This window comes from Nicotiana tabacum, chromosome 7, assembly GCF_000715075.1.
Source record: "Nicotiana tabacum cultivar K326 chromosome 7, ASM71507v2, whole genome shotgun sequence".
Lineage (NCBI taxonomy): Eukaryota > Viridiplantae > Streptophyta > Magnoliopsida > Solanales > Solanaceae > Nicotiana > Nicotiana tabacum.
The window spans coordinates 122,124,560-122,142,966 of record NC_134086.1 but is presented as its reverse complement, the minus strand read 5'-3'; the positions used below and the strand labels follow the sequence as shown (position 1 = coordinate 122,142,966).

Sequence of the window (18,407 nt, the reverse complement as noted above, 5' to 3'; positions counted from 1 at the left end):
TAGACTTAATAGTGTTATTGTGCTGAGAAAGAACTGGTGGAGTAGGAGAGGTCTTGACAGAAAAAGCGGCAGACTCCGAGAGGAAGTTTGCTCCTGATGACTGAAGTTCTCTTTGATTTTCATCATTAAGGAGCATATAATAAGTCTTTCCTAGAGTAGGGACATGAGACATTATTAAGATATTGCTTCTGACATTGGAGTACATGTCATTGAGCCTAGTTAGGAAATGGATCAGTTTCTGCCCTTCACTACATTATGGCTCAGCCCCACATATGCAAGATGGACCAAAAGAGGCAGTTTTTAACTCATCCCACAGCTTCCTAAGCTTGGTGTAGTAACTAGCAATATCAGAAGATCCTTGAGAGATTGTAGCAATCTCTCTTTGAATTTGAGAGTACCTACTAGCATTAGACTGCCCATACCTTTCCTCTATGTCTCTCCAAATCTCTCTTGCAGTGTCATAATGTAGGATACTATCAGCAATATCTTTAGACAAAGAATTACTTAACCATGCAAACACCATGTTGTTGCATCTCACCCACTGGTCATATAGAGGGGAATCATGTGATGACTGGGAGATTCTTCCATCGATCAACCCGGTCTTGTTCTTTGCAGAAAGTGCAATAAGAACATTTTTCTTCCAAGACACATAACCAGTTCCATTGAAGGTTACTGGTACAAGTAGACTTCCTGGATTATTAGATGGATGGACATATAAAAGATGTGAAGAGTCTATTGAGTGACTAATGGTGGAATCTACCGGAGAGGAGGTTGTTGCTGAGTCAATACTCATTTCTATGAACCAATCCTATAGTTCAACTAGCAGTCAAACGAATCTCACAAGAAATAACTGGAAGGATACGCATGCATCTAATTTCAACCTCAAATACGACTCGTAAATCAGCAAATAGTATCAGATACTCTCAAGCTAGGGCACATAACATAACATTGAAGAAAAAATCTTGAAGAAATGGAAGATATTACCAGCTTTATTTCAGTTAATCCAAGGAGAAGAGCCCGTGCATTATTTTTTCAAGAAAAAATTCCAGTTTTATCCAAAAATTGAAGTGCAAACAGTCCGTCGCCGACAAAATAAAACTCGACCAAAATGAAAAATTGAACCGTTGAATCGATAGAAGACATCGAGGCCTACGCGGATATATGCTCTGATATCATGTTAACCTAAGATGCTGCCATTGAAATGGAGATTAAAGGAGAAGGAAACCCTAGTCTTAGAGAGAACGAGAGAGAAGACTGAGACTTGAGCTAAATAAAATGAAAGTCTCATTGATTGGAAAAATTACAGAGTAGTCCTCTCTAATTATTTACAAATGTGTATAATTAAGACCGGACAAGGGCTGGGTCCCTAAATGAAAGTAAAGCCCAAACGCTAGTGGGCCCAATACGAAATGGTCAGCCTGGATCTGTTTTGGTTGGGCTTGGTACTTGGACTCCATCACCATGTGAACTATTAAGAGGGGTTAAAATCTTGAATGTTTATGCGATTAAGTGGCAATTATTAGGCTCGCAACAACTTGGAGGCATAACTTATTAACGCAAATTGAACGAACTTAATAGTACAATCAGCTTAAGTTGATTTATCATCTTATTTTAATGTTTGACATTCTTATTAATGTACAAATATAAAGATCAAATTTTAGGGTTGAACTTAAACTCTGTTCATATCAATTACGAATAATTTCAGAGATTTCCCTCCAGGTTTCGCCCTATCACACTGATCTCCCTTGTGGTTTACGATATTACATCTATTTTTTTATTTTGATTTTCTTGTAATCATTCTTTAAAGCTATTTAAAATAAATAAAAATAAAATATAATTTGATAGATTTGCCCTTTTTTAATATTAATTTCTTTCAATAAATTTCTTTAAAAGTAAAAAACGCATTTCCGAAAATTCTTATTCCTGTTCCTCTCCATTCGTAAGAAAATCAAAATACGGGAGGTAACCGTAATATCGTAAATTACATGGGAGGTCAATGTGATCGGGCGAAATTTAGAAGGAGGTTTCCGAAATTATCCGTACCGAGTAATATGACTTAATTAATTAAATTATACATGCAGTTTAAAAATTAAAGAGACACAAGTTAATCTTCTTTCAACCAATCAAATATTTTATAAGCAAATCATCAGGAAAAACGTTAAGACTTCATATTTCACATCTACAATTAAAACAATTCTCGACTTATTATTAGGAGATCGGAAGTTTACCTAAATATCAGTGTTGATTAAATTGACCAAAAAAGGGTCATATAATAAAATGGGACACAATTAAAAACATTATATTATGACCTATTTCTATGTCAATTTGCGACAGAAACCACGGTTCCCGCTTCGCATCTTGAATTGCTACACTTGTTCGACCAACAATTTAGCCACTCTAACGCTCATTTCAGAATGTCTTTCTCAATGCTCAAATCAGTACTGGTGAAAAATTAAATATAAATATTTTAAAAATATGTTTGATGGGTTCAACGAATTACCAAGTCGCCTACTTCGTAATAAAATTGGAAAAAGTTGAAGCTGGGCATAATTTAACGTTAAAGCCGATATCTATAATAACCATATTAACACCATCATCCTTCGAGGTTTGGTGGCTTCAATACCTAATACTCTTGTTTTTGGCTTCAAGACCTAATACTCAAGTGTATTGCAATAATATAACTTTGTAATACACTAGTCCATGTCAGCGCGGAATTCAAAAGAAGTTAATATCTATATATGTTAGACAGAGCTGATTATGTTACGTGTATTTTCTCTTGACATCTTCAATAGAAACTACGGCGGATTTATAAGGATAATTCATATTTTAATTATTGCTATTTCGACTGTTATGCTTTTGATGTGCAATTCCATTTTGAATAATAAAAACATGTAGTAGTATTCTTTTTAAAAAAAAAAGAGGATAAAAAAGAAAGAAGGAAAAAAAACAATTATACGTTGAGATATAAGAAATGCAGCACAATCTTATCCATGAGGTATTGTCTGCAGTGGCGGGAAAAAAGTGCTAAGTGGGAATTAATCCCTGTTTTTTTGATTAAATAATTAAGTATTAAATCAAGTGCATTATTCAACCTTTATGGAGCATGGTGCCAATACATAATACTAGAACAATTCTAGAAAATATGTACATAAAAAACCTAGTTTAGTGAATAGATCATGGATTCACGTGCTCGTAATATGGGTTATAGATCCGGCCCTGATTGTCTGTGTTTAATATAATGCATGTTTGTGTTGACAGTGAATATACGAATGATTTAACTAATTATATACATCAATAGCGTATAGGAATTTTATAGTATCACTATAGCAAGTTATTTATTGTATAAGATCGATGGTATATAAAAATTAAACACTGCCACTTTACAAAGAAAAACTAGTAATAAGTTAAACTGAATGTGTTAAACAAAGCACTGTTATGATCACACCAAGTTGTAAAGATAGCCAACAAACATTAGTTTTTTGAATTTTGAACTGGTCCCCTGTTTTTGCCCTCTGGCTACTTTTTCAACCAATAAAAAATCTAAATCTTCACCACCTTCTGATCTACTTCCTTCCCTCAGCTTCTTCATATAAAGAAAATTCTTAAAATTCACCAAACATAAGAGCTTTGTCCGTGGAGTTAAGTGCCTTATATCATCTTGATCAAATTTGAGTTGTAAAAATAAAACCCGACAAGAAACAATGAGAAAAGGGTCAAGAAAAATGTGGTGGGTGGTGCCATGTACAAGCAGATCAAAGAGCTTCAAGACTGAACCAATAGTGGACATTGAAGAGATATTGAAAATGAAACTCGAAACCATTAAAGAAGAGCCAGAAATCTATGAAGAAAATGGCAAGTTGACGAAGCCGCATCGGAGCAATAGTATGAGCAAGATAATAGTGAAGAAGATTCAGTTCAAAGTCAAGATAGGTCGCATTTTTTCGCCTCAATTTAGCCTTAAGGAATCGTATGTTTTGTTCATGACTGGTTTGGCTGCCAAAGGTGCGTTAAATGGTCTTCCTAGATATTAAGTTCGTACTTGAAGGATCATCATATATATATATATATATATATATATATATATATATATATATATATATATATATATATATTTTGCTACATATATATTCAAGACACTGTATCTTTCTAAGTGGATGAATAGTTTAACATAATCTCTCTGGTTCTTTCGTTTTTTAATTAGTATCTGTAAATCTTGGTTACCGCGCGCTGTCATTAACATTGTGATCACTTACTTTTGCCGATTTTTAATTTAGCCTTCCCCAAGCCCCTCAATTTTGTTACATTTGTTGTCAAGTCCCTATAAGATTAATCAAGATTAGTTCTTCTTTGTTCTGCTAAAGATGCGTAGTGCGCAGTCGCACACCCAAATTACACCAGGAACCATTGGAAAGGCCTGCTAACTTTTATTTTTGTACAAGGATTCCCATCTGGCCATTACAGTATATATTTGCAAGTACTCAAATCAGTATATGCAAATACTAGTACTTTGGATGAAGTATTTTAATTTTCACTTATAAATATTCACTGTAAATTTGATTAAAAGAGAAGTTTAGTTTCAAACACAGTTTCAACTTTCAAAAAGTGTTATCAAATTTCAACTATAATTTTTCTTTTTTCAATATCAACTCAAATGTTTTCCAAACGCATTTGTGTGCTTGAATCTAAAATAAATACTTTGTTTATAGAATTTTAATTTAAGCTTCTTAAATTTCCTATCTCTCAATAAGGTTTTTGATAACAATAACTAAGGTATCGTATTGAAATAAATGGCTAATATTTTTTGAATATTGAAGCATGTATATAAATGGACTAATTAAACTTATGCTTCTATGATCAAGTCGGTCCTCCCATTGAATTGGGGGCAAATGCCTACAAAAAGAATCACTTAAATTTAAGAAAAAGGTCACACAAAAAGATCACGCCTACAAACGTCTTTTTCTTATGAAACTCAATACTGATGTTCATGCATTGGAACTGCGTTTGAAGAGGTAGGAGTAATAAGAGATCATCTCGGTAAACTCATCATGGCTTTCACATTGCCAATTGGGACATGGAACTAACAATTGGGCTAAAGTCTATTCATTCTTGTTTGGCGTAAAATGGTTCATTTAGAAGGGTATACTCTAGTCCTTGGTGAGACTGACTCATTACTACTACAGAGTTGCATCTCAGGAGCATCGACTACACCATGGAGATTGGAAGGGATTAAAGAGTTAAAGGATTTGGTGATAGGCATAGAGTGCTAACTAGACATTGTTACAAGGAAGCCGACTGACAAACTAGCTTCCCTAAGCTACAATACTGATATTGTTCAAATATATACTCATTTCAGTTCAATTCTGAGACAAGTTAGAGGTTTATTAAATACAGACATATGGCAACTACCATCTTTTCGAGTCAAGAAGAGAAAACTCGGGATGCACGTTTATGAGCCACCGTGAAGTACCAAAATTTTTATTTCATTTTCTTTTCATGTACTGCCTCATAGTTCAATAGTTTGTGTCTCTAAGTTACCATTTAGGGGTGGAAAAATGGATAAAAGAAAATAAGTAACCGCCCATATTATTCGTTAAAATGTGAGTTGGATAATGAACATTTTAATAAACAGATCAAATATGGATATTACCCATATTTTAAATGGGTAACCACCGGTTATCCGTCGGTAATAAAATCTTCCAAATTAGTGTGCCTAAGCATGTGATGGTGCCTTAAAGGAACAAATGTTTGCACATGGCAGAAAATTCATATTAGAGTTGAGGCGAACGTGAAGCCATGAATGGATAATACGATTAACCGTTTTATCCGTCGGTTAACCCATTTTTTATCCGTACTAAATATGGTTCTGGTCGGATATTTTACCCGTTTTTACATTACCCATTTTCGATCCGAACCATATCCGACTCGACACGCCAGTTTGCCACTACTATTACCATCTTTGAAGAAGGGTAGGTGTATACGGTCAAAATTATATGCCTCCGATTTATAGGCCCGAGGGTCCGTCATAGGCCCGAGTTCGGGTGAGGTCGAGTTCAAGACCAGTGGACCAAAATCAAGCTCAAAGACCGGAGATAGGAGTATAAGGAATACCAGGCCCGAGTATACTCGGCCCCAAAATAGTATCGTTAGGAATTTGTAACAAAATGAGCTAAATTTCTTCCACGTCCCCATAATCGTGACACAAATCCCAGAATAAGATTGTATGATCCCATACTAGGGTTAGACAACTGTATCAGGAATATTTCCTATAGTAAATAAAAATATTTCTTATTTAGGGTTCCCCTATTATATAAAGGGGACCCTAATCATTTGTAAGATGATCTCATTACTGAGCAAAGAATATACTCCCTATCTTTTCGCCTATTGTTAATCAACATTGTCCTTTAGCTCTATTATTTTTACTTTACTTTTCTTACTTTATTACTCTTAGCCTGTCTCGAGGTCATCACTGTCAAGTAATATTGGTTTGATTCACTTGTCTCTTTCATTCCTGATTTATATTTCTTGATTATTAATTGGTATTGAACTAAATCACATATCTTTAAAACCACAAATCAAATTTAATTGTTATTTATATTTTCGAGGTAAACAGTTTGGCGCCCACCGTGGGGTTAAAGATAATAGTGATTATTTCTTTACTGATTCTCGTTACACATGTTGTTTTTACACTTTTTCTTGTCAAAATTTTTTGATTCTCAGGCTAAGACATGTCTAGCTCACAAAACGCACCAATTCATGACAATGAAGGTCTTGGAAAAAACTGCAACACAGGGGTCGGTATACCACCAATAAACGTAGGGGAAGTGCCAAATGTGGAACCCGTTGATGTTAGTTCGCACATCGCTTTGAATGTAGATCTAGGCGCTGACCCCAAAGGAAATATGAACAGAGAAGCCCGATCCGTTGGCCAAAGAACACAAGGAATGGGAGATGGGAGAGTCAGCCTATAAGTGATATTCGAGATGCTGCAAGCTCATAAAATCACCATCGCTTAACGTCAGAGTCAGAATAAAACTCCAAATATAGCCGAACCAGTAAACAGTCAACGTACTGAACCAACGCTAGAAAGGCTCGATAAAAGTGGCTCGGGGACTGACCCCACGATTTTTTGGATACTCGAAGAGCTAACCAAGAGGATTGAGTCCGGGGAAAAGAAAATTGAATACGATGATAAAAAGATGAGACCTATAACTCCCGTGTAGATCAGATACCGGGGGCACCTCCAGTTTTGAAATGTTTAGACGCTAAAAAATTCATACAAAAACTATTCCCTCAGAGTACGGCTCTGATGCCCATTCCCAAAAAATTTTGCATGCCCAATATACCCAAATATAATGGAACAACCGACCCAACGAGCATATCACTTCATACACTTGCAGAATCAAAGGAAATGATTTGAATGACGATGAGATCGAATCAGGTTTGTTAAAAAAGTTTGGAGAAACGTTGTCGAAAGGAGCTATGATTTGGTATCACAACTTAGCTCCTAACTCTATTGACTCGTTTGCTATACTAGCAGATGCCTTGGTGAAAGCACACACTAGGTCCATAAAGGTGGCCACGAGAAAATCGGATGTCTTCAAAATAAAACAAAGGAACCACGAGATGTTAAGGGAGTTCGTGTCCAGGTTTCAGATGGAAAGAATGGAATTACCACCAGTCTCCGAGGACTGGGCAGTACAAGCTTTCATGTAGGGATTGAATGAAAAGATCTCGATCACATCTCGGCAATTAAAATAGAACTTGATCGAATATCTAACTGTGACATGGTCAGATCTGCACAATCGTTACCAGTCAAAAATCAGGGTCGAGGATGATCAGTTGGGAGCCCCCTCAGGTTCAGTTCATCCTAAAAGATTTGCATCCAAGCCTCCAAGGGACACAGATGGGGAATCAAGATTCAACAAAGAATGGTATCAACCGTATGCCAATCGAAGGAACAACGGCTCGGGTCGGAACGCTCCCCGGAACGACCGAAGAAATGATCGAGGCCAAAGCTCTCGGGGACTCACAAGTAAGAGTGGGTTTGATAAGCATACCAACCCCTTCAAGGCTCCTCGATTATCAGAATATAACTTCAGCGTAGATGCGTCGGGGATTGTCTCAACTATTGGGAGAATCAAAGACACCAAGTGGCCTAAGCCTATACAGACCGATCCATCTCAAAGGAACCCGAACATAATGTGCAAGTATCATGACACACATGGTCATAAAATGGAAGATTACAGGAAGCTACGGGAAGAAGTGGCTCGGTTGTTCAACGAGGGCCACCTTCGAGAATTCCTAAGTGATCGAGCTAAGAATCACTTCAAGGAAAGAGATGTAAGGAGAAATGAGTCAGAAGAACCACAACATGTAATCCACATGATCATTGGAGGAGTCGATGTCCCTTAACAACCTGTGTTCAAAGGCACCAAGGTGTCGATCATGAGAGAAAAATGAACTCGGAGCTATGTGCCCGAGGACATCCTATCATTCTGCAACGAAGAAGCAAAAGGCGTATCTCAGCCCCACAGCGATGCCTTGGTAATCTCTATCCTTTTGAATAAAATTCAAGTTAAACGTGTTTTAGTAGATCCAGGTAGCTCATCGAATATAATCAGATCGATGGTCGTTGAGAAACTCGACCTACAAGATCAGATTGTACCTGCATCTCGGGTCCTCAATGCCTTCAACATGGCAAGCGAAACAACAAAAGGAGAGATTATCTTGTCAGTAAACGTTGTCGGGATCATACAAGACACCAAGTTCCATGTTATCGAAGGTGACATGAGGTACAACGCACTCCTCGGGAGACCATGGATACACAACATGAGGGCAATGCCTTCAACTCTTCACCATATGATGAAGTTCCCGACAGAGGAAGGAGTGAAAACAGTATACAGAGAGCAACATGCTACGAAAGAGATGTTTGCAATTAAGGAAGTAGCACCGATACCAAAACCCTTAACCTTGGAGAAATCGAGCACCAAAGGTAAGCAGGCGACCAAATAGAAATCACTGCCCCAACCTCGATGAAGTCGGAGCAATAGATATGATAAGGATTCCACCGGAAATTACCACACATCGACTAAGCATCCCAGGTTCAAACCGATGGAGCAAAAAGGAGGCCTTAATCCGAGAGGACCACTTAGTTCACTTGCAGGAAACATTTGCAATTTTGAGGAAATACAACATGAAGCTTAACCTGGAGAAATATGCCTTCAGAGTTAGGCATGAAGGCCACCCCGTGTTCTCTAGTATATGGCTCCGAGGTCCTCATCCACCTTGAGGTCGGAGAACCCAGCACCAGGTTTCGACATGTATCAGAGGAATCAAATCATGAGGCCATGAATGTTAGTTCGAGGTATTATATGAAAAGCGAGAGGCAAAACTTGTTCGAATGGCCGCACAGAAGCAAAGGATCGAAAGATGCTACAATAGAAGGACCAACCTTTGACACTTTTGAATCGGGGACTTAGTTCTATGAAAGGTCACCCTCAATACTCGAGATCCTAATGGAGGGAAACTAGGCCCGAATAGGGAAGGATCGTACTAAGTCCTCGGAGTTATCGATAAAGGATCTTACAAACTTAACACGATGGAAGGTGAACAACTGCCAAATAATTGGAACATATCATTGATCAAATGATACTACTGCTAAGGTATGACTTTAACCTTTTGTGCATTTGAGTTTAAAACTAACTTGTTACAGATTTTCGTTCGAAGTTATCGAAGGCACATGATCTCGAAGACACCCTTTTTACACGAAGGCCTTCGGTTTTAAAGCATGTGTTGCACTCTTTTTCCCTTAGATCGGATTTTGTCCCAAATGGGTTTTACCGGCAAGGTTTTTAACAAGGCTACAATTACGTGCTACCTAAGGAGAAATTAATAGTATCCAAGGCTTCTTTTCAATCAATTTCGAACAGCGGCGGGAATCGCCCTCGGAGGTTATATTTTCAAGAAAAATACTTCACGCCTAAGTGGGCCTCAATAGGAAAACTTTGTAATGGACCAAACGGTCAGATGAACCGTGTCCATATAGAATAGTCGAGCCCCAACAACAAAACATGTACACATATATCAAATCACTTGAATTAGCATTATATTTATGTCAAAAACACTTTGTGTCTCAAAAAAGTCTACTACTATAAGAGCTCTACACTTATAATTCTACTGGAAACGGCTCAAGAGCCAAAGCATAAAAGCACCCCTGAATACTCGGGGACTGCCATCGACAGTCAACACATCCGAGTCACCAAAAAACTCGAATTCATAAGATCTCAAAGAGGCATCCCCTCGAAACAAAGGCCAAGGCCAATATACTTGGGGACTAACTTATCAAACAAGTTCGAAAAGTTATGGGGAAACAAGTCCAAGTGGCATACCCGAAGGTTACGACCATATTAAAGACTACAGTCATATAAAAAGGCTACAACCTAAACAATGTGGCTTGGAGACATCCGACTTCCGCCATAAATCAAAGGCCTTCAAACACTTTATAAAAACCGGTTAAATCCGGCTACCCTCGACAAAAGCAAAATATAATGGGCTTCAATAAATTCAGCCATCGAATAATTTAAAGGCTTCGATAACATTAGCCCTCGATAAAACCTTAAGAGGTATTCGATTATCAGTACACAAACAAGGTCTCGATACGTCAAACCTTCAAAAAACCCAATGGATACAAAAAATACATGCTAAGGCATAACTAAATTTTTACCAAGTCTTCTAGCCGAAATGAGGGAAATATTATATAGCCATTCTAGAGGCTGAACTGGCCCAATTTAAAGAGCCTAAGGGCCAACTTAAAGAGCCTAAGGGCCGATATATAAGAGTCCAAGGGCTAACTTCGAAAGGCTTAAGGGCCAAAAACTTATAGTTCAAGACTCCGTTCTCACTCGACCTGGACTCAAAAGTCACGATATCCCGAGCTCACATCGGATCAATTTAAACTTACCTCGATGATTATTATATCTATCGATAAAGATCTAAGGGTTTATTATATCCCGAGCCCAAACCAATTCTCGAACGAATCAATCAAGTTATACAACGAAGTATTCCATAAACAAAGACAATATAAAATCCAGCACAAGTCAAAGATAAGATAAAAAGTTCCCCTTGTATTTCTAAAAGATGATTACAGAAGATATTTACATAAGGGATACTTACGCAAAAACAAAATAAGGAAACCTAAAACTACTTTGGGATCACATCTTCGACAACTGCATCTTCAGGAGCCGCATCCTCGAGAGCCTCACCCTCGTAGACTTCATCTTTGTCTCCTCCACTCTCGGAGCCACTGTCTAAATCATCCTCGTCAAAAAGCAGAGCGGCAACCTCTTCTTCCAAAATCTTCGCCCTTTCAATATCGGCTGAGAGATCGAAGCCGCAAGCATGTACCTCCTCGAGGGTTACCCTCCCGGATTGTCACCTATAATGGTCAAGCGCACTTGATAACTTACTTCTACCGCAGAAGAAATCTCCTTTGCCCGAGCATTAGCTGCTTCAGTATCATCTCGATACGAAGACATAATTGCCTCAACGTCAGATTTGGCCTTGGCCAGTTCAACATCGGATTTAGCTTTAAGCTCCTTGATTTCGTGGCCTCGAGCTAGGCTCTCTTCATTCACACTTTAAAACTGGCATTCGAGTGAAGCCAACTACTCTCGAAGAGTTTCTTTCTTAGAGGCAAGATTGTTCATGCCTTGCCTCCAGCCCATGATTTCGACCTCCTTCATCTTGAGTTCCTCTCGAAGTTGCTCCACCAGTTCACCCTTTCGTTGAAACTACAAAATAAAACTGTTAGAAGAACGAACGGGTTGGCCCATGACAAAACTTCAGAGGGAATATTACCTTTTCGGTAAGCTCGGTTCGTTGTTGACAAGCCTTTGCCAATTCGGCTCGAAGATCGCTGATTTCCTCATCCTTCTTGAAATAGAGGGTTTTAAGATCGTCCATCTCTTCCGAAATATTCTTAAGCTCAGTCTCACATCAAGCAAGATCAGTTCGAGACTTGGATAATGCCCTTTTATGGAGCACCAGAGCCTTCATAAAAAGGGGGGAAAGATAGATTCAGAATAGCAAAAGCAAAAGCGCAGGCATAATAAAAGAGAACAGAAAACTCACTTGTTTGAAGAGTCGACGCGCCTCATCAAAGATGAAAGAAGCATCTGGGTCGCGGCCATCTTCAATCCCTGTAAGGCATTTCGAAAGATGTCATGCCCTTCGTGACTCGCCCCCACTTCGGAAGATCTCATGTCCCAAGCATCTCGGATTTGCCCCTTGGAGAACTCAGGGCTTGGTGGTGAGTCATGCATATTTATTACCCCAAGTGATCCACCCGGGGCATTCTCTTTTATGTGAAGAGGCTCGGTATAGGGTCTTTCGGCCTCCTAGGCGAGGTGCCTTTTTTTTGCATGATGGCTCGGGGACTTTGTTTGAACTCCCTTCGGAGATATATTTGGCTCTGGAATGATCCACATCAACCATCACTGGCTTGACGGACTTCGAAGCACCGTCGTTTCTTCTTTTACGAGCTACCAACAGGCAGTCGTCATCTTCTTCCTCCTGATCCCGAAGGCGTTAGGCCGTTTCTGGAAATAAGGCCACCGTATAGGCCTTGGACCTTCGAGCCACACTTTTCTTAGGCTTTGGGGGATTTTCAGGTGACTCATTTTTTCTTTTCTTTTCTTTAGAAGGCTGCAGAATCTCTTCTTCATCAGCCGGGGCCGGTCGCTCGCATCGACCTGGTGCCGATACAATTTTCTCGATCTTGAAATCGGATATTATTTTACATGGTAGGGGAATGTACTCCTCAATATGAAGGGTACTACTGGTTTGCTCTTGGTCGATCGAGAAGATAAAGAAGCTTTTTCTTTTTAGGGAATCGATTTAGAGGTCTTAGCCATTATAATACGGAAATTCAAGAAAATGGAGAATGTTGATAATGATGTAAGAGGTAATGAAAGAGAAATTTAGAGATATTGAAAGAGCTAATGAGACTTTGAGAACAATATGAGAATAAAGTTTGCAAGATTGTGATGTTTATCTATTTATAGAGGTCATTTGAGCGTACTGAGGAAGCCAAAAGGCCGACCGTCAGCCGCCTCCAATTAATGACTTTGGCAATCGCATGAAAAGCAACCTTTCAGTCACTTCAGTCGCTGAAGTCACGAGATTGGTATCAGGATCTAGGCGTCAACGAATAATTCATTTCTTATCAACCTATTTTGAGTTCGAGCAAAGTGTTCACTTGACTACTAAGCCCAAGGGCTACCTGAGTTCGAGAAAATTCTCACTCGGGGACTATAAAAAAGCCTATGGGCTAACTTTATTTCGAGTTCAAGCAAGTGCTCGCTCGACTACTAAGCCCAAGGGATACCTGAGTTTAAGAAAATTCTCACTCGATGATTATCTACGAAGCCTAAGGGCTAACTTTATTTCAAATTCGAGACCTTGATCTCACTCAACTCGGACTTAGGAGTCCCAATATCCCGAGCTCACATCAAATCAATTTAAGCTTAGCTCGAGGATTAACAAGAACCTTAAGGGGTATTATATTGATTGATTAAAAATGTTGCATCCCCTTTTTCCTCTCGGAGTCCGGGTTTCAACATTCCTTTGGGACAACTCATTTCCTTTTGGGAATTGGGTATGGAATTTGAATAGTCGCCACCTAATGGATTTAAGGTGCGTTAGGGAACCTAAAGCGAATAACTCATAATTCGGTTTGCATTACCAGAGATTGGGTAAGGCTCGAAATAACCTTGAGGGGAAGGTGTTAGGCACCCCTCGAGGTCCACAACGGTGGGTCCCCGCCAAACTCGAATTAGGTGAATTAGTCTTATAAACAAACAAAGCAATTTAGACAAATAGATATTTTGTTTAAAAAAGGGGGTAAAATGGGTCATAGGTTTTTTAACCTATAGGATCACTTTTGTGCAATACTTGGTAATCATCCCCAAGTTGGGGTGCTACACATAGCATTAGCGCGCAGGTCATCATATCCTTTACTACCCGATTACCCTCCCCTTAATTATTGTTACCTAAGCGCTCTAATAGTATCCAATACGTGCCTTATGCGTGCATTACCCGTCCCTTGCTTGTGGCCCTGGAGGTGTTTAGGACCTCTATTAAAGGAAGTTCTAGACTCTCCTATGTGATTAAAAAAAAGAGAAAATTAAGCGACAAACAAAAGTCAGAAAGGACTATCAAATAAAGATACAACTAAAGGCTCATATTTACCTCCACAAATAGGCAAACAATTGCACGCCTCAAACAAACAGTTTTAAACAATTTAAAAGTCCTATATCATTGATATCTAGATGAGCACAACATATGCACCAGTTTTATTAAAGCGGGGCATCAAATGCCTAATCAGTTTGCCTAATGATTTTATTACTTTTTGAATCTGGGCAGTTTCAAGCAGCTGGAAAATAACAGTTTTAAACCCAGAACTCAAACAACCTACAAGATTGCCTAAATGGTAAACGGACAATATTTTTATAAACCAGGTGTCTAAGCTGTAAACTAATTACTGATTTTAGCGGCTGGTTTTATCTTAAACCCTGTAGGCATGATTTCTAAGTGCTGAAACATGTTGAAATCCTATAGGCATGCGTTCTAAGTGCAGAAACTGATTTCAAACTAGACATGGTATCAAAATATAGAAACTGATTTTAAACATTATAGGCATGGTATCTAAATGCAGAAACTGATTTTTAACCTTATAGGCATGATATCTAAATGCAGGAATTGGTTTTGACCTTATTTGCATGGTTTCTAGGTGTAGAAACTAATTTAAACCTTATATTCATGGTATCTAAATGCCAAAACTAATTTTAAACCTTATAGGCATGATATCTAAATGCAGGAATTGGTTTTAATCTTATTTGCATGGTTTCTAGGTGAGTAAAGCATCAATCAATTGCCAAGCGGACATTAAAAGAGAAATTCCTAGAAACATGATTGCTAATGCACACATGAAAGTTTGAAGACATGATTATCGATGCAAATTGAGTAACGACTTAGAAGCAGGTTTTCTAATAATGAAAATTCAGGATTTAAGGAATTAGATGAGTCCTATAGGCATGGTTTCTAACGCACATAAGCAAACAAACATTGCAGCAGCCTATAGGCATGATTTCTACCCGTTCCCAATAGAATATATATAAGAATCCCTCCCAGTTTTACTAATAACCCCAATATCTGTTTTACAAGGAATTATTATTACAAACCAAATATAAATGAATTACAGAATAAAACTGCTATACTATAGGGAGCCTGGATAGGCCCAAAAGTAATCCTAGAAGCCAAGCCTTCAACCAAGTCTGGACATGCCAATATTCTCATGGTACACCTAATGGTATTTTGGTGTGTCAAAGTTCAGAGGAGTCTCATGGACTCCTAGGCAATACTCACACTAGAGGGGCAGGACCCTAGATGTTCTAAGAGTAGGAGTTGAAAACAGGAGACGGTTTTAAGAAAATAGTTTTGGGATTTTCAGGAGGTAAGGAGCAAACAGAGTCATTCAACACTTAGAAAAAATTCCAACAATCCAACAGTAGACAGAAACAGGATCACCTCAAGCAAAGCTTCAATTTAGTTTACTAGTTGTTACTAGGTGGGTAGATGGGGTATATGGATAGGTATTAAACAGAGAAATGACATGCTGGGATCATATTACCAATCAGACAATCATATATGAAGGGTAGCAGAGGTTGGGAGCATCACTAATCAGAAGTCTGTTAGGGGTGAACACTTAAAACAGGATAGAAAGAACATGCTAGTTGAGAAATAAGTAGACATAGGTCTAATTTACAGATAAGCAAACATGTAAACATGCTGAAAGCAGGAAGCACATAGGTCTAGTTAAAATAGAAGTAAACATGCCGAGAGCAGGAAACACATAGGATTAATTAAACAGAAGTAGACATGCTGATTATAGGAAACACATATGTTTAATTAAACAAAAGTAGGCATGTTGATTACAGAAAACACATAGGTTTAATTAAACAGAAGTAGACATGCTGATTATAGGAAACACATAGGTTTAATAGCAGTAAACATGTTGATTAGGAACAATAAACATAAAGCACATGGATCTAATGAGATAAAAGTAGACATGCTGATAACAGGAAACACACAGATTCAATCACATAGAGGTAGAATGATAGCAGAAGTGGAGACATACTAGTTAAGAGATAGCAATAAAATATTGAAGCAAACAGGGTCCAAAGGTCTAGCCTTGGCTTCTAGCTGGCTAAACCGTGCAACAAACAAAGAGTAGAAAGATTGTGATGGAGGATAATAGCAAGAACTTTGTGTGTCTTTCTATGTCTATGTGCATGTGTGTTAAAGAAAAGAGTGAGGCTTATATAGCATTGAGTAGAGTAGAGTAAATAAGGTAAATCAATTTAAAGGTTTGCAAATAAGGCAAAGAAAATAATTAATCAATCAATTAGGCATAACATGGCATAGGCAAAAATCATGGGATTATATCCAAAAATAACTCGGAATTGAGGTCTAAATAAGGTAAGTGGTAAGTCTGATAGCCAATTAGAGTCAGAACACTGAAAATCCGGCAAGTAACAGGGCAATTAGTCACACAAATAAGGTAACACAAGTAAATAGAGACCAATTTAGGGTTGGTAAGGTAGTGAACCCATAAATTAAGCTTAATAGGGACAATTAAGATAAGTAGTACCAATTAGGAGTCCCAAAATAAGGAAAGTAGACAAAATTACAGGAAATAATCACCTCAGTAAACAAAACAAATTTCAAGCCCTAAACAGTTTAGGTAATCACTCAATTACTCAAGAATAACGAGTAAATATTGAAGCGAGCAATGAAATAATCAAACAAACTAAAAACTGGAACACAGTCATGAAAGAATCAGTGGAAAAAGATAATCAAACACATAGGAATTTTTAGAAAAGTTCCGCAGAAACAGACGAAGTGAAACCCTAGTTTGGAGGAACATTAAAATCATTCAATGATAGGAGAACAAGAGATTTTTAAAGAAAACTATCGTATAAACTCAAAACCGTTTCAGATCTACAAGGATCTGAACAGATTCAAAGTGCAAGAGATGAGGGTTTTGAGAAAATGGGACGAGATGAGGGAAAAATCCAATCATAGCCACAAAGACAACAATACTCACAAACATTGATCAATAACATGCGAGTTCATAAGAAAACGAAGAGCCTAAGTCGACTCTGAGTCGAATCTCTTCGAGGTTCCCTCAGAAAACAGCAAGAATCGAACAACTAGCAGAGGTAATAGGTTAGATAGGGTAGCACGACACCAAATAACCCCATATCTAGTCGGGGATCGAAGAGAGTTGGGAGATTTAGGGGTGACGGCGCTAGGGTTAGGGATAGCTTCAGAGAGAATGGAGAAGAAGTGGGACTCAAGAGCGGTGGTCTTTAGAGAATGGGTAGGGTTTGGGGGTCGTTTGAGTTAAAAAAGGAAAGGGGGAGTGTGGACCGTTGATCTCAGAGATCAACTGCCACGATTAGAGAAGGTTTGGGTCAGGTAGGGGTTATTTAATTTGGGCTGGGGCGGATTGGGCTAAGGTTAATTTGAATTGGGCTGGGGGGTCCGAATTTAAATATAGTTAAAGGGGTTATTTGTTAAATACCCAATTTATTAATAAAATAATTTGTAAAAATAGTTAATTAAGTGGTAAAAAATATTTTTATGCATAAATGTGATTTAAAATAATTACTTAATATTATAAAAATATAAAAAGTATATTTTTATATAGATAATGTAGTTATGCATATGTATGGACTATTTTTGGAAAATATGCAATTATATTCTAAAAATGCAAATAATAATATTTGAACACTTATATGAGCATAAATGATGAATTTAGATGATTAAATCATCATAAAGTAATATGAGGTATAATTATTGAATATTTATATAATTAAAAATACAGAAATAAATTGATTTGAGGCCTTTTTAAAAATTATAGAAAAATTGTAAAAACACTTGTGCATGTTCGTAAATGCATGTACAATATTTTAAAAGTATGTATGCATATTTAAAAATATATGAGGGAAAAAATGAGTATCAACAAAAAACTTAAAGGTTTATTATATCCTGAGCCCGGTATTTGGACTAGTCACTAAAGTTATACAATCAAATTTTTCACAAGTAAAGACAGAATTGAATTCAACATGAGCCAAAAGGGAGATAGAGAGATCCTTTTATATTTCCAAGAGATGGTTACAAAATATAACTACAACATCTAGGAAGGGTACTTACACAGGAACAAAGAAGCAAAAGACAAAAGCCAAGAACCTAATCTATTTTTAAGGCCATGTCCTCGAGAGCGTCATCTTCGGGAACCTCCTTCCCGGAGACCCCATTTTGATCTTTGGAAATGTCTGTGTGCC

The 18,407-nt window shown here is 37.8% G+C and overlaps 1 protein-coding gene across 1 annotated transcript; it reads right to left on the bottom strand.

The window, feature by feature from the left end:
- Positions 1-253: 253 nt before the first annotated feature.
- LOC107824462 (uncharacterized) lies at positions 254-793 on the bottom strand. The gene has a single exon (XM_016651221.2). The coding sequence runs from the start codon at positions 791-793 to the stop codon at positions 254-256; it is 540 nt and encodes a 179-aa protein (XP_016506707.2).
- Between the last annotated feature and the right edge of the window lie 17,614 nt (positions 794-18,407).